Consider the following 22,852-nt stretch of genomic DNA (forward strand, 5'->3'; position numbering starts at 1 on the left):
GCTCTGTGTTGGCTAATAGGCCAGTGTTTTTTTTAAACCTTTTTTAAAAATTTATTTATTTATTGGCTGTGTTGGGTCTTCATTGCTGTGCGCGGGCTTTAGTTGTGGAGAGCGGGGGGCTACTCTCCGTTGCAGTGCGTGGGCTTCTCATTGTGGTGGCTTCTCCTGTGGAGCACAGGCTCTAGGAGCGTGGACTTCAGTAGTTGTGGCACAAGGGCTTAATAGTTGTGGCTCACAGGCTCTAGAGTGCAGGCTCAGTAGTTGTGGTGCGGGGGCTTAGTTGCTCCACAGCATGTGAGACCAGGATTCGAACGCATGTCCCTTGCAATGGCAGGTGGATTCTTAACCACTGTGCCACCAGGGAAGCCCTGGGCTAGTGTTTCTTAACCCTGGATAAGTATCAGAGTTGCTTATGCAGCTTCAACAAATAAAGATGCCTAAGAATCACTCCAGGCGCTGCTTCTCAAGGGTTAGCACGCAAAGGAATTGCTTCAGTAGGTCTGGGGTGGAGCCTGAGATTTTGCATTTCTAACAAGCCCCCAGGTGATGCCAATGCTGCTGGTCCTCAGCCCACACTTTGAGTAGCAAGCTCTAGGGAGAGTCTGATTCAGTGGGTAAGAGGCAGGAATTGGCCTCTTTCATTTTCAAAAATATCTTCAGGTGGTTCTCACCCATAGGTGAATTGAGAATCACAGCCCATTGGTGGCTGACTTGTCGCAGCTTTCTGGGGGAATTTGCAGGTGCTCTCTGTGGCTTGCAACACACAACTCCCTCCTGGTTTTCCTCTTTTTCTCTGATCCTTTCTTTCTGGTATCCTCAGGTGGCTTCTCTTCCAGCCAGTTAGTTTTAAAGGTCTTCAGGTTTAAGTCCTCTGTTTCTTCTTACTCTATCCTGTCTCCCTACGTCACATTTTCTGTTCTCAAAGCTTTGGTTTTAAACTACAGCTCATCATCTTCTTACTCTAACTTTATGACTAGGCTGTCGTTTTTTTTGTTTTTTTTTTTTTTTAATTTTTAAATTTATTTTTGGCTGTGTTGGGTCTTCATTGCTGCACGTAGGCTTTCTCTAGTTGCGGCGAGTGGAGGCTACTTTTCATTGCGGTGCGTGGGCTTCTCATTGCAGTGGCTTCTCTTGTTGTGGAGCACAGGCTCTAGGCACTGGAGCTTCTGTAGTTGTAGCATGCGGGCTCAGTAGTTGTGGCTCACAGGCTCTAGAACACAGGCTCATTTGTTGTGGCTCATGGGCTTAGTTGCTCCGTGGCATGTGGGATCTTCCCAGACCAGGGCTCGAACCCGTGTCCCCTGCATTGGCAGGTGTATTCTTAACCTCTGTGCCACCAGGGAAGCCCTGGGCTGTTTTTTCTGAATGTCAGATCTGGGTAGTCAACTCTCTGCTAGACTGAATGACTTACAGAAGATGATAGACGTAAACACTCTCCTGCTCCAACCTGCTCCGTCCCCAGTGGTCCTCATGGCAGCAGCACTTACCCCAGTTGTGCAAATCATCTTCAACTGCTCCCTCTCTCGCACTTCCACCTCTAACCCTCTAGGTTCTTCCTTCTCTATATCTTGAATTTGCCCATTTCTCTCCATTTACGCTTCCTATTCTGAGCTCTGGGTACCATCATCTCCACTGGACCCCCGTCCTCGCTGGCGAGTCAGCCTCCTCCTTTCATCTGCCCTTGTCTTCCCACTCCATCCCACCCTGTTGCCATAGTGATGTTTTAAACATCTGATCCTCTCCCCCTCTTGCACATAGATAGTTTAAATCTTTCAAAAGCTTCCCTTTCCCCTTAGAACAAAGTGACAGAAGAGAGGAGATAAATAGATCCAGGGTAGGAGAGAGGCGGGGTTTGGGTGGGCGTGAGTGGGGAGAGGGGAGAGAAAGCAGATCAGATGTCAAAGCCACTATGGGTTTCTAGTTGTCAATTAACTTACTCGGATCTCCCTGGGATACTGGCTCCGAAGACTGTGTGCTTAATTCTTCTTTTGGAACAAATCCTGGAAAGAGCAGTAAAACTTTTGGTGACTTACAAGAACAGGAAGCATCTGGCCTCACCCCAGGGATAGGGACAAAATGGGAATTCACACTCAGCTCGGGGGCTTGGCTTGCTGCTAAGTGTGCTCTTCTCCACAACACCTTCATCTTAACAGATAAGGGTGAGTGAATATTTACAGACAGTCTGCTAGAGACAGCAATACTCCTCTGGGTGCTTACGGGCATTTGAAGCCAGGCGACTTGAGATCTGTTCCCTACTGCCCGTTAACTTATTCTGTCTGAGCCTTAGTCTCCTTATCTGAAAGCATTAAGCACTTTGCCAGTGTAAATTATCCCTCTAAAAAAGTCTGAAAATCTTGAGGTCAGGGCATGTGTCTCACTCATCATATAAACATTTCCTGTGGTCTTCAGTCAGCATTCAGTGACTGAGTTGATGAACGAAGATGAGTGAGACTGAGGACAGTCTAATGGGGGTGGGTGTAGACCGCAGGGGAAGCGATGAGATACAAGCAACTCAGACAAATAAGAGGGTCTACACTGCATCCCTTCCCCTCCAGCAGTCTGAGACCAGAGTACAGATGCAAAAGGGTTTACTGCTTTGAGAGGGTATGTGTGTGTGAGTTGAATTTCAGCCTCAGGGGTCTTCTTTAGAGCTGTTTACCTGGGAACCAAGTTCACAAATATATCATATAAAGAAATAAAGACAGTAAAGAAGAGTCTTTTTAGGCTTGATAAAGCCAATGAGTTTCTCTGGCAGAGTGAAACTTGCAGCCCCAGAAGTGAGTCTCCCTGTTTCTGGGATGCTAGGTAGTGTCCTCTGAGAGTCTCCCCAGTGCAGGTAGGTGCTAAGGGCGCCGCTTGCTCTTGGCTGTGGTGAGCTTTCTCCTGGCTTGTTAGTTTTTCCAATTTGCAAAGCACATGATTTCATCTTCCCATTAAAGGTCAACTTGCTCATCTCACTTCCTCACATCATTTTAAAAAGTCACTAATGGCATTTCGCAGCCAGGAGCCCCGGGAGGGGAAGAAATACATGTCCAGAGGCCCAAGTCCTCTCCTTCAGCGCTCCCGCCCACCCACCAGCAAAATCTGCCCTTGGACCAAGAGTCAGAAGGCTGCATTCGCTGTTGGAGTTTCAAACACTTAATGCAGTAAACAGGGAACAACATTTATTCACGTGAAGGGAAAACCTGAATCCCATTTGCAAAGAAGGAAGAAAAAACAGAAGGAAGTTAAAGTGTGCTCCCAGATGGAGTGAAGGTCTAATCCATTTTGGGGGCCGGGAACTCACTCCCTCCTGCCTTTTTGTCTTCACGTTTGCTTCCCCCTTGGTGATCTAGTCTTGTCCCTTACCCAGGCCTCCCTGTGGGAGTTTCAGCAGGCCCTTCACACGGTTACCAGACCCTAATGTCAGAGGTGACACTGTTGGAAAGGCTTCTCTAGCTTAGCTTGGCCTCTGTGCCACCCCCTGTAATCCTATGAATCTTGATCTAGGCACGGCCAGGAGGATGGGCTGTATAATTACCTGCATCTAGAAGCACCGATCCAGCTTTCCACAAGTCAGGTTCCCCTGATTTGCAAAATTAAAAAGAAACAAACTCATTACTGAGATAAAACCAGCAGAATCTCTTAAGTGGACTGCCAAGATGATAACATTTTCTAATTGTGGCAGAAAGCTCAGTAAAGAAGCATGAGGCCAGACTTTGGGATGAAGCAACCTGAAATCTGGGATTTTCTGATTTAAAGCTCTTAAAGCCAAAGACAAAAACATCTTTACTCTTTTCTTCCTTTCATTATGCACCAGGAATCATGGAATAATTCAAGGGGACTTAAAAACTCATGCAATTCGAACCAACCCCCTAAACTGCTTCAATAACATCTCTACTAGATGAGTGGCTGGCTGGAGCTTGAATACCTCCAGAGACAGGGAACTCATTACATTCGCAACCAAAGTAGTGCATTTCTTCTTGGACTGTTGAAACTTTGAGAAAACTTTTCACTGTATCAATCTGAAATCTTTATCCATCCATCCATTCACCCATCCATCCATCACACTCAATAAGCACCCAAAATACGCCTACCATCATTCTGGGTACATTTGCCTCACCCATCTGTTTCTTTCCTTGGAACCACACAGAACAAATCTGGCCCCTTCAGGGAGCGGGCAGTCCACGCGTTTCCTGAGGCTCTGCTTCTCATCGTGTGCCTCAAGCAGAATAGAGCAAAGCGGCACCCGGCATCCTATCTGTTCAATGCCCTTCACAACAAACCACTGCTGATGAAGTGGCAGGGGTGGTCGGGAAGCGGAGATTCTCACCCAATAGTGCCTGATCGCTCTTGGGGAATTATGGCTGGGAGGGGCGCGGAGGCAGCACGAGCATGTTAGGAAGCCTCGTGAGGCCACCCTAATGGCGTTTCTCTCGCTCCCTCATTCGGTCTCCCACCTCCTCACCTTCAGCTCACAAGGCTGAGAGCATAACCCACTGTTTCATTTCTTAAAGGCCATCAGCTTTCCAGCACACGGCAATTATTAACACACTCAAATGAAGGGATATTTTCCTTTGCGTGATTCAAAGATGCCAAGTTCTTTTAAAAGATAGTGGGTGCTCTTGCAGGTTCTAGGTTAATAGTGAGAACTGAGTTTCATTTGGCTCAGCCATTAACCAGGTGTAGGACCTTGAGCAAGTCACATGCCCTCTGTGAACCTCAATTTCTTTTTGAGTAACATTAACAGTTTGGGTGGGATGATCTCCAAGTTCAAAATATATGTTTTTATTTATTTTTATTTTTTATTTTTTAAGCTCTTTATTGGAATATAATTGCTTTACACTTTTGTACCAGCTTTTGAGGTACACCAAAGTGAATCAGCGGTATTTATACAGATATCCCCATATCCCCTCCCTCCCGTGATTCCCTTCCACCCTCCCTGTCCTGGCCCTCTAAGGCATCACCCATCATCGAGTTGATCTCCCTTTGTTATACAGCAACTTCCCACTAGCTATCTATTTTACAGTTGGTAGTGTATATATGTCTATGCTACTCTCTCACTTCGTCCCAGCTTCCCCTTTGCCCCCTGCCCCCCCAACCCCTTGTTCTCCAGTCCATTCTCTGGATCCTTATTCTTGCCCTGTCACTGGGTTCATCAGTACCTTTTTTTTTTTTTTTAGATTCCATATATATGAGTTAGCATACCATATTTGTTTTTCTCTTTCTGGCTTACTTCACCCTGTATGACAGTCTCTAGGTCTATCCATGTGATTATATATAGCTCAATTTCATTCCTTTTTATGGCTGAGTAATATTCCATTGTATATATGTGCCACATCTTCTTTATCCATTCATCTGTTGATGGGCATTTAGGTTGCTTCCATGTCCTGGCTATTGTAAAGAGTGCTGCAATGAACATTATGGTACATGTTTCTTTTTGGATTATGGTTTTCTCTGGGTATATGTGCAGGAGTGGGGTTACTGGATCATATGGTAGTTCTATTTGTAGTTTTTTAAGGAACCTCCATACTGTTTTCCATAGTGGCTGTACCAACTTACATTCCCACCAACAGTGCAAGAGGGTTCCCTTTTCTCCACACCCTCTCCAACATTTATTGTTTCTAGATTTTTTTGATGATGGCCATTCTGACTGGTGTGAGGTGATACCTCATTGTGGATTTGACTTGCATTTCTCTAATGATTAGTGATGTTGAGCATCTTTTCATGTGTTTGTTAGCCATCTGCATGTCTTCTTTGGAGAAATGTCTGTTTAGGTCTTCTGCCCATTTGTGGATTGGGTTATTTGCTTTTTTGGTATTAAGCTGCATGAGCTGCTTGTATATTTTGGAGATTAATCCTTTGTCCATTGCTTCGTTGGCAAGTATTTTCTTCCATTCTGAGGGTTGTCTTCTTGTCTTGTCTATGGTTTCTTTTGCTGTGCAAAAGCTTTTAAGTTTCATTCGGTCCCATTTGTTTATTCCTGATTTTATTTCCATGATTCTAAGAGGTGGGTCCAAAAGGATCTTGCCTTGATGTATGTCATAGAGTGCTCTGCCTATGTTTTCCTCTAGGAGTTTTATAGTGTCTGGCCTTACATGTAGGTCTTTAATCCATTTGGAGTTTCTTTTTGTGTATGGTGTTAGGAAGTGTTCTAATTTCATTCTTTTACATGTAGCTGTCCAGTTTTCCCAGCACCATGTATTGAAGAGGCTGCCTTTTCTCCATTGTATGTTCTTGCCTCCTTTGTCAAAGATAAGGTGCCCATATGTGCTTGGGTTTACCTCTGGGTTCTCTATTCTGTTCCATTGATCTTCCTTTCTGTTTTTGTGCCAGTACCATACTGTCTTGATCACTGTGACCTTGTACTATTGTTTGAAGTCAGGAAGCCTAATTCCACCAACTCCATCTTTGCTTCTCAAGATTGCTTTGGCTATTCAGGGTCTTTTGCGTTCCCATACAAATTGTAAGATTTCTTGTTCTAGTTCTGTGAAAAATACCCTTGGTAATTTGATAGGGATTGTGTTGAATCTGTAAATTGTTTTGGGTAGGATAGTCATTTTCACAATGTTGATTATTCCAACCCAAGAACATGGTGTATCTCTCCATCTGTTTGTATCATCTTTGATTTCTTTCATCAATGTCTTAAAGTTTTCTGCATACAGATCTTTTGCCTCCTTAGGCAGGTTTATTCCTGGGTATTTTATTCTTTTTGTTGCAGTGGTAAATGGGAGAGTTTCCTTAATTTCTCTTGCTGCTTTTTCATTGTTAGTGTATAGGAATGCAAGAGATTTCTGTTCATTAGTTTTGTTTGTTTGTTTGTTTGTTTGGCACACAGGCTTAGTTGCTCCGTGGCATGTGGGATCTTCCTGGAGCAGGGATAGAACCTGTGTCCCCTGCATTGGCAGGCGGATTCTTAACCACTGCGCCACCTAGGAAGCCCTGTTCATTAGTTTTGTATCCTGCTACTTTACTAAATTCATTGATTAGTGCTAGCAGTTTTCTGGTAGAATCTTTAGAGTTTTCTATGTATAATATCATGTCATCTGTAAAGAGTGACAATTTTACTTCTTCTTTTCCAATTTGGATTCCTTTGATTTCATTTTCTTCTCTGATTGCTGTGGCTAAAACTTCTAAAATTATGTTGAATAATAATGGTGAGAGTGGAGACCCTTGTCTTGTTCCTGTTCTTAGAGGGAATTCTTTCAATTTTTCCCCATTGAGAATGATGTTGGCTTTTGGTTTGTCACATATGGCTTTTATTATGTTGAGGTAATTTCCTTCTATGCCCATTTTCTGGAGAGATTTTATCATAAATGGATGTTGAATTTTGTCAAAAGCTTTTTCTGCATCTACTGAGATGATCATATGGTTTTTATCCTTCATTTTGTTGATATGATGTATCACATTAATTGATTTACGTATGTTGAAGGATCGTTGCATCCCAGGGATAAACCCCACTTGATCATGGTGTATGCTCTTTTTAATGTGCTGTTGAATTCTGTTAGCTAGTATTTTGTTGAGGATTTTTGCATCTATATTCATCAGTGATATTGGTCTGTAATTTTCTTTTTATGTGACATCTTTTCTGGTTTTGGTATCAGGGTGATGGTGGCCTCATAGAATGAGTTTGGGAGTGTTCCTCCTTCTGCTATCTTTTGGAAGAGTTTGAGAAGGATAGGTGTTAGTTCTTCTCTAAATGTTTGAGAGAATTCACCTGTGAAGCCATCTGGCCCTTGGCTTTTGTCTGTTGGGAGATTTTTAATCACAGTCTCAATTTCCGTACTTGTGATTGGTCTGTTCATATTTTCTATTTCTTCCTAGTTCAGTCTTGGAAGATTGTATTTTTCTAAGAATGTATCCATTTCTTCCAGGTTATCCAATTTATTGGCATATAATTGCTTGTAGTAGTCTCTCATGATCTTTTGTATTTCTGTGGTGTCCGTTGTTACTTCTCCTTTTTCGTTTCTAATGCTGTTGATTTCATCTTCCCTCTTTTTTTCCTGATGAGTGTGGCTAATGGTTTATCAATGTTGTTTATCTTCTCAAAGAACCAGCTTTTAGTTTCATTGATCTTTGCTATTGTTTCCTTCCTTTCTTTTTCATTTATTTCTGCTCTGATCTTTATGATTTCTTTCCTTCTGATCACTTTGGGGTTTTTTTTGTTCTTCTTTCTCTAATTGTTTTAGGTGTAAGGTTAGGTTGTTTATTCCAAGATTTTTCTTGTTTCTTAAGGTAGGACTGTATTGCTATAAACTTCCCTCTTGGAACTGCTTTTGCTGCATCCCATAGGTTTTGGGTTGTTGTGTTTTCATTGTCACTTGTTTCTAGATATTTTTTGATTTCCTCTTTGATTTCTTTAGTGATTTCTTGGTTGTTTAATAGCGTATTGTTTAGCCTCCATGTGTTTGTATTATTTACAGTTTTTTCCTGTAATTGATATCTAGTCTCATGGCTTTGTGGTCAGAGAAGATGCTTGATATAATTTCAATTTTCTTGAATTCACTGAGGCTTGATTTGTGACCCAAGATGTGATCTATCCTGGAAAATGTTCCATGTGCACTTGAGAAGAAAGTGTATTCTGTCATTTTTGGATGGACTGCCCTATAAATATCAATTAAGTCAAGATGCTCTAATGTGTCATTTAAAGCTTGTGTGTTCTTATTTATTTTCTGCTTGGATGATCTGTCCACTGATGTAAGTGGGGTGTTAAAGTCTCCTACTATTATTGTTACTGTTGATTTCCCCTTTTATGGTTGTTAGCATTTGCCTTATGTATTGAGGTGCTCCTATGTTGGGTGCATAGATATTTACAATTGTTATATGTTCTTCTTGGATGGATCCCCTGATCATTATGTAGTGTCCTTCCTTGTCTCTTGTAATAGTCTTTACTTTAAAGTCTAATTTGTCTAATATGAGTATTGCTACTTCAACTTTCTTTTGACTTCCATTTGCATGGAATATCTTTTTCCACCCCTTTACTTTCAGTCTATATGTGTCCCTTGGTCTGAAGTGGGTTTCTTGTAGGCAGCATATAGAAGGTCTTGTTTTTGTATCCATTCAGCCAGTCTGTGTCTTTTGGTTGGAGCATTTAATCCATTTACATTTCAGGTGATTATTGACATGTGTGTTCCTGTTACCATTTTTTAAATTGTTTTGGGTTTGTTTTTGTAGGTCTTTTCCTTCTCTTGTGTTTCCTACTTAGAAAAGTTCCTTTTCCTTTAGCACTTGTTGTAAGGCTGGTTTGGTGGTGCTGAATTCTCTTAACTTTTGCTTGCCTATAAAGCTTTTGATTTCTCCATTGAATCTGAATGAGATTCTTGCTGGGTAGAATATTCTTGGCTGTAGTTTTTTCTCTTTCAGGACTTTCAGTATATCCTGCCATTCCCTTCTGGCCTGCAGAGTTTCTGCAGAAAGATTAGCTGTTATCCTTATGGGTTTTCCCTTATATGTTATTTGTTGCTTTTCTCTTGCTGCTTTTAATATTTTTTCTTTGTGTTTAATTGTCATTAGTTTGATTAATATGTGCCTTGGTGTATTTCTCCTTGGGTTTATTCTGTATGGGACTGTATGTGCTTCTTGGTCTTAATTATTTCCTTTCCCATGTTGGGGAAGTTTTCCACTATAACCTCTTCAAATATTTTCTCAGACCCTTTCTTTTTTTCTTCTTCTTCTGGTGTGCCTATGATTCGAATGTTGGTGCACTTAATGTTGTCACCATGTCTCTGAGACTGTCATCCATTCTTTTTATTCTTTTTTCTCTTTCCTGCTCTGTGGCAGTTATTTCCCCCATTCTGTCTTCCAACTCACTTATTCGTTCTTCTGCCTCCGTTATTCTGCTGTTTATACCATCTAGAGTAGTTTTAATTTTGCTTATTTTGTTGTCCATTACTGTTTGTTTGCTCTTTAGTTCTTCTGAGTCCTTATTAACTGTTTCTTGTATTTTCTCTATTTTGTGGTCAAGATTTTGGATCATCTTTTCTATCATTACTCTGAATTCTTTTTCAGGCAATTTTCCTACTTCCTCTTCATTTATTTGGTCTTGTGGGTTTGTTTCCTGCTCCTTTGCCTGCATGGTGTTTCTTTGTTTTCTCATTTTGTCTCATTTATAGAATTTGCTGTCTCCTTTCCCTATGCTGCCTAGTAGTAATTCCTCTTGTTTCTGCCCTCTGCCCCCTGTGGTGGGGATTTTCCAGTGTCTCGAGTAGGCTTCCTGGTGGGGGAGTCTGACGCCTGCTTTCTGGTGTGTGGCTCTGTGTCTTTTCTTTCTGATGAGCAGGGCCGTGTCGGGTGGTGTGTTTTAGGGTACCTGTGAGGTTAATATGGCCTTAGGTAATCTGTGTGCTGATGGGTGGGTTTGTGTTCCTGTCTTGTTTGTAGTTTGGTGTGAGGTGTCCAGCACTGGCAGTTGCAGACAGTCAGACGGAGCCGGGTCTTAGACTGTGATACAGGGCTCTGTGAGAGTTCTCTGCAGTTAATCTTCCCTGCATCTAAGGACTCCTTAGTCGTCTAGCATCCTGGATTCAGTGCTCCCTCCCCAGAGCCTCCTACTTGACTTCTGGTGGAGTAGTCCAGACCTCAGAGGTTGCTTGTCCTGGCAGTAAAGGGGTTTAAAGAAGACTGTCCAAGCCCCAGACTAATGGAAGAGTGTTGAGTCAAACAAATACTAAATCAAGGAAACACATACATGTATAAGACACACAAATACTGAATCCAGTAGAACATAAGGCAGTAGAAAGACCTGACAGAAGAACTCCCGTATGCCATCAGACAATCAAAGAGAAAACCAACACAAATTCAAAACAAAAACAAACAGAAAGAAATAAACACCACACACACAAACACAAATCCAGGGAGATTTTGAAAGCTAAGATCAAATATAATGAAGAGCAAGAGTACCACCAGACAGACTGAAGATTCTCAGAACAAAGTCAGACAGTCATACTTAGAACTAAGATAAAGATAAAACCTAATAATAAAAACCAAAGCAGTGTGTCATCTGGAGATTAAAGCAAGGAAACAGAGCAGACTGATAATATTGCTTATAAGTATATTAAGATGAAATAAACTAAAAAAGGATAGAAGACGGCAACAGAAGAGCATAGTGTGACTAGAAATATGAAAAGAAAAAGAGAGGAAAAAAATAGAAATGTATAAAAGGTAGAGAAGGAAAGAAGGTAGGAGAGATAAAGTTAGCACTACAAAAAACTTAGATAGAAATAGAAATATGTAAAAAGTCTAAATATAAAAATAGAAGAAAAAAATATGTTATTATATGTGTAGATCCCTTAGGACTAAGATCATAATTAATTAACAAAAAAAAGAAAAAACCCTACTCACACAAACACAAATCCAGGGAAATTTTGAAAGCTAGGGTCAAATATAATACAGAGCAGAAGTACAACCAGACAGACTGAAGATTCCCAAAACAAAATCAGACAATTATAGTCAGAACTAAGATAAAGACCAAACCTAATAATAAAAACCAGAGCAGTGTGTCATCTGGAGAATAAAGCAATGAAACAGAGCCGAGCGATAATATTGCTAATAAGTATATTAAGATAAAAGAAACTAAAAAAGGATAGAAGACAGGGCAACAGTAGTATGACTGGAAATATAAAAAGAAAAAGAAAAAAATAGAACTGTTTAAAAGATAGAGATGAAAAGAAGGTAGGAGAGATACAGCCAGCGCTACAAAAATCTTAGCTAGAAATAGAAATATATAAAAAGGCTAAAAATAAAAATAGAATAAAAAATAGAATTAAAAAATATGCTATAAAACATGTGGATCCCTTAGGACTAAGATCATATTTAATTAAAAAGAAAAAAAAAAAAAAGGCTAGAACTGACCCCAGAGTGGACCAGATCAATAGACAATAATAATATTTCTGTTTCCTTGGGGTCTCAGCTGTAAGTGTCCTTCTACCCACCTTGGGCTTTTTGTGTTACTCTGCGACCAGCAGAGCTTCCTTTATTGTTTGTCTGTAAGCACTGGTGTGTGGGGAAAGAGAGGTTACAATAGTGGCTCCTTCCCCTGGAAGTGAGTGAGCAGTGGCACCCTGCCTGGGTCACGGTGGCTCAGTTGGCCGTGGTGGTGCCTGTTGCAGAGGGACACTGGTGGCTCACGTGTAAACAGAATGTCATCAGAGCTGAGCCACTCTGTGGGCTTTTGGCTCTTGGCTGCAGGCACCCTAGGCCAGCCCTGCCTGGGGGCCTTTGTTATCCCTGAGTGCATTAGCCAGGCCCACAGTGGTCCTTCCTTTGTCCGTTGCAGGTGCCGAGAGAGGCTACATCCACGGCTCCTCCCCCCTGCTCGTGAGTTAGCAGTATCGAGCCACCGCTATGGCTGCCCAGCTTTCCATGGTAGGCTTTCTCTGCTGTGGATTTCTTCCCTCCTGTCCTCTCAGTCCGTCTCCCCACTACCAACAATGTTTCTCACCCTGAACCAGTTCTGCAGTTCCCACGTTCCAGCTCCCAGCCTCCCTGTTCAGCTGTGAACTGACGTCTCAGTCCGGGCACGCTGAGCCATGGTGCGGACCCTCCATGTGTTTCTCACTCTTTCCCGTCTGTCACAGCTCAGCCGCTTCACACTCTTTGAACAGCCCCAAGTGTCTCCCTTCTCACCCAGGGAAATTCCCCATTGGAGAAGGGGTTTCCCATCAGATAAGGGATGTTTCCCCAAATTCAGCAATCTTCCCTCTGTTTCAGATCCCCCCGCCCCAGGAGGTGGGACCTGTCCCTTTCCTTTCTTCTTCTCCTCTTTCTCCTTTCTTTTTTTTTTTTTCCCCTTTGTCCTACCGAGTTATGTCAGGATCTTTGCAGTCCTTTCTGGTGTCCAAGGTTGTCTGCTGGTGTTCAGCTGGTTCTCTGTGGGAATTATTGCATCTTTTGATGTATTCCTAATGTGTCTGTGGAGAGGGATGTATTCCATGTCCTGTACTTCACCGCCATCTTTCTTCCCAAAATATACGTTTGATTTATATGTTTAAACCTTCAGCTTCTTTAGCGTCGTTGCTCTGTCGCCACCTACTGGTAAAAATATGCGCTTTGCCCTTTTCCTTTAAAAAATATGCCGGTGACATCTCTGTTTTCATCCAAGGCTTTCCACACCCTTGGGTGTGAGGAAGAATTAGACTGCTGAGTGGGTATTACTTTGGTAGGAGATAGAATGGTTCTCTGACATGAGGGGTTGCCAAGCCTCTTACTCCTGTCCTGGAGTCCTGTCCTTCTGTCGGTGCCACTTTCATTTGCTTGGGACAAGTTTGAACCAAATTGCTTTCATCCAAAAGCTGAAGGCTGAAAAAATATTTGGATAGCTCAGCCTTGGTATTTTGGGATTTGGTAGTAATAAGAAGTATATTCGTGAGAACGTGCGTGTTCTGGTGTCGAGGTCTAAGGGCGTGGTGTGGGGGAAAATGAAGTCAGAAGACCCGTCCTGAGTCTTTCAAACACCAGCTGGGGGTCTGGGAGGCTTGCCTACCTGCTCTGATCTCCAGTTTTCTCCTGCGTAAAACTGAGGTCATAAGGACTTGTCCTGCCCTGCCTCACAGGAAGGTAAGTGTGTATAAAATCACTTTGAAAAGTGTAAAAGTCACTCGTAAAAAACAGCTAATTATTTTTGTGGTAATCCTGGCTGGGTCATCTTTTAGATACAGTCAGTGTCTAAGAGAGATATTGATTTTGAACACGCACTGACCAAGCATCTTATGAGAATTAAGTCACAATAACCCCGTGGGTCGGGTACAGCTATAATCCCACTTTACAAGTGAGGAAACCGACAGGGAGAGGCAGAGCAGAACATTAAGCCCCGGCAGGCAGGCTGCACGTAACCACCACCTGGTTGTCACATGGAATGCGTCCCTGTTGCTTCAGTGTCTCACGGTGCTGGGTGGGGCCAGGGAGAAGAGACGCCTGGAACGTCACCTGTAATGCACATGAAATGTGAGGGCCAAGAACATCCCTATTTTAAGACCGGCAGCGACCTTTGTACTGGTTACAGCTCCTTCTGGGAGCCACGACACATGGCCCTTGGGGCTCTCAAGTTTTATGGGCTTGAAGCCTGTCAGCCCCCTGGCTTCTCCCCAGGGACTCCTGCTGCAGGTCTTAGGAGGAGGTGGCCGTCTGAGAGGGGGAGTCTGCACACCTCCCTTCCAGGGCCTGGCTTCATGCCCCGAGGGCTGCATGTTTCCCTTGGAGAACTTTCTCTGACTGCAGTGAGAGGGGGGCACTCGGAGAGCAGCTGCGGCTGTGCCTGCAGCCCGACGCACGAGGGCTGTCAGAGAAGACTGAGGACCTCTGGGCCTTGGCAGAAGCACTGGCAGTCCTGGGTTTACAGATGGGTCCCCTCCAAAGCTCTGTGTGGGATATTTGTTTGGGACCTGGCAGCCTCTTCTCATGGAAACAACAACTCCATGGTTAGGTTTCCAGGCCAGTGACGTTTATCTGATCCAACAGCGCTCATGGTACCATGAAGCCGGGCAGCAAAAGGATGGTTCCTGGGAAAAGTTCCTGAGTCCTAGCTTTAGTCCTCAGGAGCAAGAGCGCACCACCCCTCCCTCCCCTGGGGGCACAGCAGGAGCAGCTGCGCCAGCTCAGGTGGCCCCAGTCGCAGCGGCGGGGGGATGGGGGGGGCGCTGGCTGTGGGGGCTACAGGAGGCAGTGGCATCCCTGATGCCTGGAGGCGGGGAGTGTGGAACCTGCAAAGGCAGACGTTCCAGCCCCAGAATTCCAGAATCTGAAAATACCTGAGTCACCCTTGTAGCACATAGCACAGTGTATGACATGCCGTACGCTCAGTACATTTTTTTAAAGTTAAAGAACAGTTCCCCTGGGGTGGAGGTGGTGGCTTCAATTGGGGACGTGTCAAGTTACACCTGTGGGCAGAAGGCTTAGTGGGAGGAGGAAGCAGGAATCACTTGGGGTCATAAGTTCAAGTGTCCCGTGGAGGAGAGGATGAAATAGTGAGGCCGCCGACAATATCATTAGGTCTGTACGTAGCTGCCTGTGTCTGTTGGTGGGTTGCCCTAAACACAGGCAGGGTATTTAGAGGCGCTTATGAGATTCCGCCCCGTGTGATGTAATTTTATGAGTGACTGGAAAGGAGACAGGTGGCATGTTAATCAATTTGGTGGATGACAGAGAAGTTGGAGGGATAGTTGATACATTCAGTGACAGAATTAAGATTCAGGAAGACTGCAGCAGGCTAAACTAAGGCAGGATTTAGTAGAGATAAATGTGATATTCTAGGTGGGTTTCAAAAACTCAGCTGCACCAGGATAGGACTGGGGAGACCTGCTTCTGTAGAAATACATAAGGAACAGCCCTGGGAACCTGAGTGATTGCCAGTTCAGTAGGAGACAAGCGGATGATGAGACAAAGCCTCCCCCAAAGGGAACTTGGGATGTTTTCATGGAACCAGAACGTTTAAAGGCAATTCTCTGGCACAGCCCTTGAGGCATCCCGTCCTGCTCTGAGTGCCCTGTTCCGAGTCACTGACAGACTGTGGTTTAGCCCGAGGGTGTCCTGCTGAGTCACATAGGACCTGTTGGAGGAATGAGAGAAACTTTTCCCAGAAAAGATGAGACATGAAGGAGGACACAAATACTTTCATCTATTTGAAAGGCTCTCAAATTTATGCTCTTAAAAAATATTGAAGACCCCCAAAGAGCCTTTGTTCGTGTTGGCTACATCTAGTGATTTTTCTCATATTAGAGATTAAAACGGTGCAGCCTCTTATGTGAAACAGCATATTAACGATCCATCTATCTCACTGTTTATTCACTTAAAAATAACAAGAGACCTATCTATACTATTTTAACATTTTTATGAAAAACAACAGTTTTCTAAAACAAAAGAACTCAGTGAGAAGAGTGGCGAATTTCTTCAGTGTCTGACATAATAGAAGACAGCTTGAATCTGATGTCAGTTCCTTCCGTCAGTCTGCAGTGAAATGTCGTTTTTCTTGAAGGGTATGAAGAAAACCTGGCCTCACACAGTTGTGTAGGCAGAGAGGGGAGGGCCTCACAGAAGCCCTGAAAGCAGGTCCTTGGACCCCACTTGAGAAGTGCTAGTTTAGACAAATTAGGAGCAAAGGGCTTAAGCTCTAGACAGTATGTCTAATAATGGGGCTGAGAACTCTGGACCCCTCACATAAAGTCATCCCACACAGGGCAAAGGCCTCTGTCCCATATCCCAGAAGGGATACATTTGTTTGCTGGGAAATTAGACCAGATGCACTTTATACAATTCTTTCCAAGTCTATAATTTGATGATTTTCTAGCTGAGGAACTGGGCGACTTGTCTGATTTGCATGATTATATGGGAAGTGAGAGCCGGTTGAAGGGTAGTTAAGACCCGCACCTGTGGGAGCCAGCCAGGGGCTTCGTGATTTGTCCAGGGCTGAGCGCCTTGGGAGAGGACAGGCTCCAAGGCAGGGCTGCTCTGGGGTCCGCGGGAGGGTCTGAGACGCTCAGAGCAAAGCTGCAGGGCTGATGGTGGAGGGTGAGGAGAGCAGAAAGGGGTGGGATCGGAGGGTCAGAAAGGAGCTGGGAACATCTGTGCGGTCAACGAGCCGGAGCGTTAATTCCTGGGAGTGTGAAGAGAATGAAGGAGAAAGGGAGACTCGGAGCCAGAGACCCAAGGCGGTGAGGTTATAACAGGCTCTACAAGGGAATGGGATCAAATGCTAAACACAGCCTTGGGTTGTTGGGTAGGAAAAAACTGGAGCTTGAGGTCAAATAAGTATCTGGTTGCCATCACCCTCCAAGCTGAGTCTGATTCGTGTGGTGTGTCTGGGTATTTGCGCTTTGTCCTGGAGGTGGGCCCTGGGAGGGCGAGGTGTGGCCTAGGCTGCCCAGGCGGGGGGTGTCTGCAGCAGACCCAAACCTCTGACAGTCCTTGGGCGTCTGGACTGCTAGAGACGTACTCTTGACACACTGAGAACGGACAGAGCAACGAAATGCTTACTAGAGGTTCAAAGAACTTGGCGTGACCTGGAGGTGAGATGCAGCGGCCAGCAGTGCTGGGGGAGAAGGTGTTTGTAAGTGCAGCAGAGGAGGGACGATAAGCAGTGAGCAGCCTCACCAGGTTTCTGCAAAGCAACTCGGGAGAATCCTGCCTTTGGATACCGTGGCAGGGCCGGTGGGGGTGGGGGTGGGGTGGGGTGGGGGCAGGGGATTACACAGGGCCAGCTGATTTATATGCAACCAGCCAACTGCTTTCTTCTCTTATTTTGCCCCCTGATGAAAGTGCCCCTAGTTCAGATTTTCCTTGAAAGTCAGCCAAGCTCTCTGCGGTTGGCTCTACTTTTGGGGGTTGCAGAGGAGGCACAGATCCTGGCCAAGGGCCCTAGAGGAAGCAATGCCCCATGCTTGGCTGTCTGAACAGTCCCGTGGGCCTGTTAGGGTCTAAAATGGCCTTGGAGTCCTTGGCTTGCCTAGCGATCTGATTCTTAAGCCCTTTGTCTTGAGCAGCAGCATGTACATTGGCAAAGGTGCAGTTGTGAAGCCATAGAAGCTCTTAGCCCTGTCCAGGGGACCCCGTGGAACCCCTACTCCCATTTTGGCATCAAAGCAAAACAGAATCTACAGTCTCTAGGAATCTTTGAACTTGTGGAGGACAGACAGGTACCCCCCAGCAAGAGAAAGGCCTGGACTCTTCTCCTTCCTAGTGCCCTGAGGCTGCAAAGCAAATTATCTCTCAAGGCTGTCAACGCATGGCCCAGGCCCCAGGCAGAGTTTGTGGAAAGCATCTAACCAGGCTAGATTTTCCTTTCTCATCGCTGCAGGCCTCAACAGTGTCTCAGAGAAAAGAACCTGTTTCATCTCTCTGCATTCCCAGTTCTTGGGCCAAACCTTGAAGAGATGCACACAGAAGTGAAGAAAGAGGAGCCAGGGAGTGCCATAATTCACAGGAGAATTCCTGGAGGAGAGAGAATATATTTCTATTCCCATATCACAGAAGTACTCAAGCAAAATTGGCTCTGCCCTTTCCTGGGAAATGAGAAAAATTTCTCTCTCTTTTTGACCCTAGTTCTTCAAGTATAAACCCCAGAGAGTATCCCTTTTCAGGTTTATAAGAGCCTGGTTACTGAATCCTTAGGAATTTCTATCACAACCTCCACAAGATAGCCTCGAGGGAATGGTGATAGTGCAAGCTTTGCTTATTTAACGGCTTCCTTACTTTCCTTGCAAGTTGGGCCCTTGAGCAGTATCTTTTGTTGGCATTTCTGGTTTAATGCTTTCTGTCCAAATCTGAGTCAAAGGACAAGGATTTGGAAAGACAAACCCCATGTAAACAAGCTTACCTTTCATCAGTAGCTAGAAAGGTGAGTTCAGGTTCTTATCTGGACTAGTTTGGGGTTTTTTTTGGCTGTTAGTATAGGTGGTGGTGGACCAGAGATCTATAATAGCATTTGACTGGTCAGAGCATGAATTTTAATCTAACCGTTCTCATTCTTTCCATGATCCATCCTAGCAAGATGTTACCAAGGTCAGAACCAAGGTAAAGCTTTGTCCTTGGGTGGTCTGAACTTGCCCTGGAGGAGGCATTGAAATGGGAAAAAAAAAAAGGATTTAACTCAAAACACTGACTGAAAATTCTAGGTAACAGTAACCCTTGGACTTCACAACTGTCAAAGTAAGCATCTTTTACTAAAGTGCCATATTTCTTAATACTTCATTATTCTTACAATAATTCAACTGTGCCACTCCTAAGGGGGCTAAAGTAATTCTTCAATAGAAATGTCACTTAACATTTAGCAATTTGCTTAAACTGCATTAACATGGTATTGATGCAAATAGCATTAGCTTTGAGTCATTTTTAAGGGTACACAATAGGTTATCCTTAATTACTCTGTGGGAGAATCAAATATACTTAAGCACTCATTATTCATTGGGCAATTTTTCTGAAGCAAGGTTTTAAAAGGGAGGAGGGAGATGGGAGATTCTGTAAAGAGAGATGCAAAGTCCATTTTGGGGGAAACGGGGGAACACAGAAAAACTGGCTGAGGGAAAGAAGCAAGTTTCATGGAAGGGAAGAGATAAGAGGTCATGGGAAAATATCAGTTTTTCTTAGAATCAACTCTATCCGCCATAACTTTTCATTCCCTTTGTCTTTGTTCCAATTATTTGGACACAAACTCAAAATAGCTCTGTTTTCTAACTATAAAGCGAACACATGCTCACTGTCAAAATATACACTACAGGTAGTAAGGAATCACCTGCAGTCCCTCTATCCAGCAGTGGCTGGTTTACAATTATGGTACATAGTGTTCTATCCCTTTTTCTATGCACGTGTTCTCATGTGCAAAACATAATTATAAAACAAAACATAATTATAAAACATGAGATTGGTACCCATTCTGTTTTGTAGCCTGCTTCTTTGACTTGACAACCTGTCAAGACCAATCTTCTCCTGTCAGTAAGTGCGCCTATTTTAACAGCTATATAGTCATTTCTTTAACCGTTCTGACAATGGACAATTAAACCATCTCCATTTGTTTTTCTATCATGAACAACTGTGGGAAGACATTCTGGAACCTTTTTGAAACATTGAAAATGTTGAAGTATGTGGGCTGATCGATGGGATTCAGAATGTCCTGCTTGAGCAGTGGAGGAGCTGAGGGTGCAGGGCGTGGAGACTAATATCACCCTGTTTGGTCCTGAGGGATGGCTGGTTAGCCAAAGACGGGTAAGATTCCTCAGAGGAGGAACAACCTAAGACAGGCACAGCCGCAGAGGGGCCAACAGGGATGGTGCATAGAGCCTTCCTTATATCACCGTGTTTGGCCCTGGAGGATGACTGGTTAGCCAGAGACGGGTAAGATTCCTCAAGGGAGGAACAACCTAAGACAGGCACAGTCGCAGAGGGGCCAACACGGGTGGGGCACAGACCCTTAATCCTTCTGAGAGAGGTCTCCTGCCCCCAGGGCTGCTTTGCTCTCCACACCCAGCTCAAACCCATGCCACACCCAGCTCAAATCCACACCCTGCTCAAATCAGGACCCAGGAGGCAAACAAAGATCATTGCCCCCAGTCATGTGAGGTCTTTGATTGTTTATGGGATTAACCTGGGAGTGTCAGACCCTTAGGCTATGCCGAGAACTCAATAAAAGCAACGTGGGATCTATCAGCGAGGCTCTTGATCCTAGAGGTCTTGAGTCCCCCGGTCCCATCTTTCTCTTCAGTCTGTGTCTGTGTCTTCTTCAAGCTTGCGGCACCCGTCACTCACCTCGAGTTGCCGAGCTGGTCTCGGCAAACAACATCTGTGTCCAGGCTTCTTTTGACTTTGGCTGATCATTACCTTAAGATATATTCCTTTTAAGTGCAAATGCTGGGTCATTTCTCCACACTCTTGCCCAAACCCTGTTTTATCAGTTTCCAATGTGAATTGGTGAAAAATGACATCTTATTGTTTACTTTGCATTTATTTGACTCCTGGTGAAGTTGAATGCCTTCTATTATATTTATTGGCCATTTATAGTTCTTCCTCCGTGGCCTGCCTGGTCATGGCCTTCACCCATTTTTCTTTTGGAATTTTTGTCTTACTATTTTGTAAGACTGGATTTTAAGAAAAACCTCCTGACGCTTTCAGGAAGATAAATGTTCAGAGATGAGATACATGTTGGTGAGAAGGAAAATTGCACATGGAAGGGATGGGCAGTTATAGATGCTGGTTCCTTCGTGTCCCAGGTGTCACCACTTCCGCCTCCTCAGCTGCCCTTGGTCAGGGGGTGGCGTGGAGTAGAAAGGTGCATCACTGTGCCTCGCCACTAGGCAGCGCCCTGCTCCCCTCCCTGGTTTACTCTTCAAAGTGGACACATCTGATGATATGTTAGATCAGCTGAGGCAACCATGGCACTTCTTGAGATGAACCTGACTAGGAAAACAATGCTGGGCAAAGCCACTCTCCACCTTCCAAGCCTGTGATAGATTCAGGGGGCCCTGAAGCTGGGCCTGAGGCATTGTCCATCTTTTCCAGAACTCCTTCCTCAGCATAACTGTGGACCTGGTTCTCCAGGCTGCCCGCTCTGGCCGCAGGAGGCAGCACTGCGACCACCTGGCTCTGGTGGGTGCCGCCATAGTCCTCGGCGGGCTCTCCTGTGAACAGCCTCACCTCTGCCCATGGGAGGTCTCTGTCACTCCGGCTCTTGGCTCCCCGAGCCCCAGCCTTGACTTGTTCCATGCTCCTCTCTGTCTTGTTAGGTTTACACGTCCGTGGGTCAGTTAAGGACCCATGAAGTGGCCTTGGTGTCCAGCCCCATCTTCCTTGGAGTCCTGCCACCTGCATCAGCGCCTCTTCATGGGCTGGGGGAGCCCCTTTCTCTTCCTACGACAAGGTTTCTACTCTCTCCTGGACTCCGTCCGAGTTCCTGTGTCCTGTCTGAAAGGTCATCGTCACCTCATTGTAGAGCAAAGACGACTCATAGACCCCCAAATTCAGGCTGTCCCTGTTCCAGCTCACACTTCTCAGGTGTCCTGTTGCAGGGATCTTGGTGGGATGTGCTCACCGATGTAGCCCAAGACCCTAGAATGGTGCCTGACACACGGTGGGCACTCAAGAAATGTTTTTGAATGAATAAATGAATTAGGTTTTACTTGAACACCCCATCTACAACCACTTCTAGAATCTTTTGACTGTAGTCACATATATGAAAGGAAAAAAACAGTAAGTGCATCAGCAGCAACTTGTCCTTCAGCAGAATTGCTCTCATAATTAACAGAGTATTTTCAGCTATTTGAAGAAATAAAGTATTTTTCTATATATTAAATATTATTTAATATAGTTGGGCTAAAATATCACAGCAAATATCTGTAGCCAAGCATTAGGATAGGCATTCATGAGGGTAGACTGGTGGTTATCCAGGGCCAGGGAGGGGAGGGTTTAGGTGGACATGGTAACTGTCAGTTGGTGTGGGGTTTTTTTGGGGGTTGTGAAAATGCTCTAGAACTGACTGTGGTGATGGCGGCCCAACTTGTGAGTATAGTGAAAACCATTGAACGGTACACTGTCAATGGGTGAATTGTATACGAGAAGAAAAGTATCTCAATAAGGCTGTTATTGGTCAAAAGACATACGCCTTCAAACAGCAATCTTCACTCTTCTTCATTCCTACAGAAAATCCTTTCAGTAGGCCATACACGTTTTGAAAAGTCCTCTCTTCCTTCCTCCCTCCCCAGTTTGGCTCCTTTCTTAGCAATTAGGGCACAGGCTCCACAGAGCGCTTGCCCTGAATATTTGTCTAGCAGTCTGTGGGGCAGCATGGACGTGGGGGCTGGACCAGGATGAAGAGGGAACACTGATGGGCTGCGAGGCTGCTGCCCAAAGCTCCTGTCCCCAGGCCAGGAACCGGGCAGCTTTGCCAGGCTGCGAGCCACTGCTTCAAGTTGCCTGAGGTTTTCCATCAGCACAGGCCCAACTTGTAACAGGATTTCCAAGCTCCCAGTGTAGCCAAATAAATATGCCCCAGGCTTAATTATATGTGTTATGTAAAAACCGACATCCTCTAAGGCAACATCAACTCACTCAGCTACTCAGAAGTCTTTGAAAGAACCAAGATGGTGGGGAGGGTCTAATATATTTCAGAAATTATTTGTACGGTATTTTTATTGGGGGACTTTATACTATAGCTTCTTCCATGAGTCATGCATTGGATGGAACAATAATCCCTATTTCGTGGAGTTGTTGGGAAGATGAAATAAAATAACGCACGCAGGGTGCCCGGCACAGGGAGAGAACGGACTGTGCGTTCTGTTGTTGTTTATTATTCATCATGGTGGGAGTTGGCTGTGTCTAAGACCCTCGAATCTTGCCGCCCCAGCACTGTCCAGGCAGGTCAGACCCTTGCTTCCGTGCCGTATCGTTAGCGCCACGG

General features: G+C 44.6%; 1 protein-coding gene across 1 annotated transcript in view; it reads right to left on the bottom strand.

Moving 5' to 3' along the window:
* The window catches only part of VIT (vitrin), a 115,756-nt gene that overhangs the window by 28,404 nt on the left and 64,500 nt on the right, over positions 1–22,852 (bottom strand). Inside the window, exons 8-9 of the mRNA XM_057743649.1 lie at positions 3,521–3,565; positions 1,938–2,000 (exon numbers count right to left, since the gene is read on the bottom strand). Coding sequence (XP_057599632.1) covers positions 1,938–2,000; positions 3,521–3,565 — 108 coding nt within the window. The remainder of the gene's footprint in view (positions 1–1,937; positions 2,001–3,520; positions 3,566–22,852) is intronic.

Source organism: Hippopotamus amphibius, chromosome 7 (genome assembly GCF_030028045.1).
Source record: "Hippopotamus amphibius kiboko isolate mHipAmp2 chromosome 7, mHipAmp2.hap2, whole genome shotgun sequence".
Lineage (NCBI taxonomy): Eukaryota > Metazoa > Chordata > Mammalia > Artiodactyla > Hippopotamidae > Hippopotamus > Hippopotamus amphibius.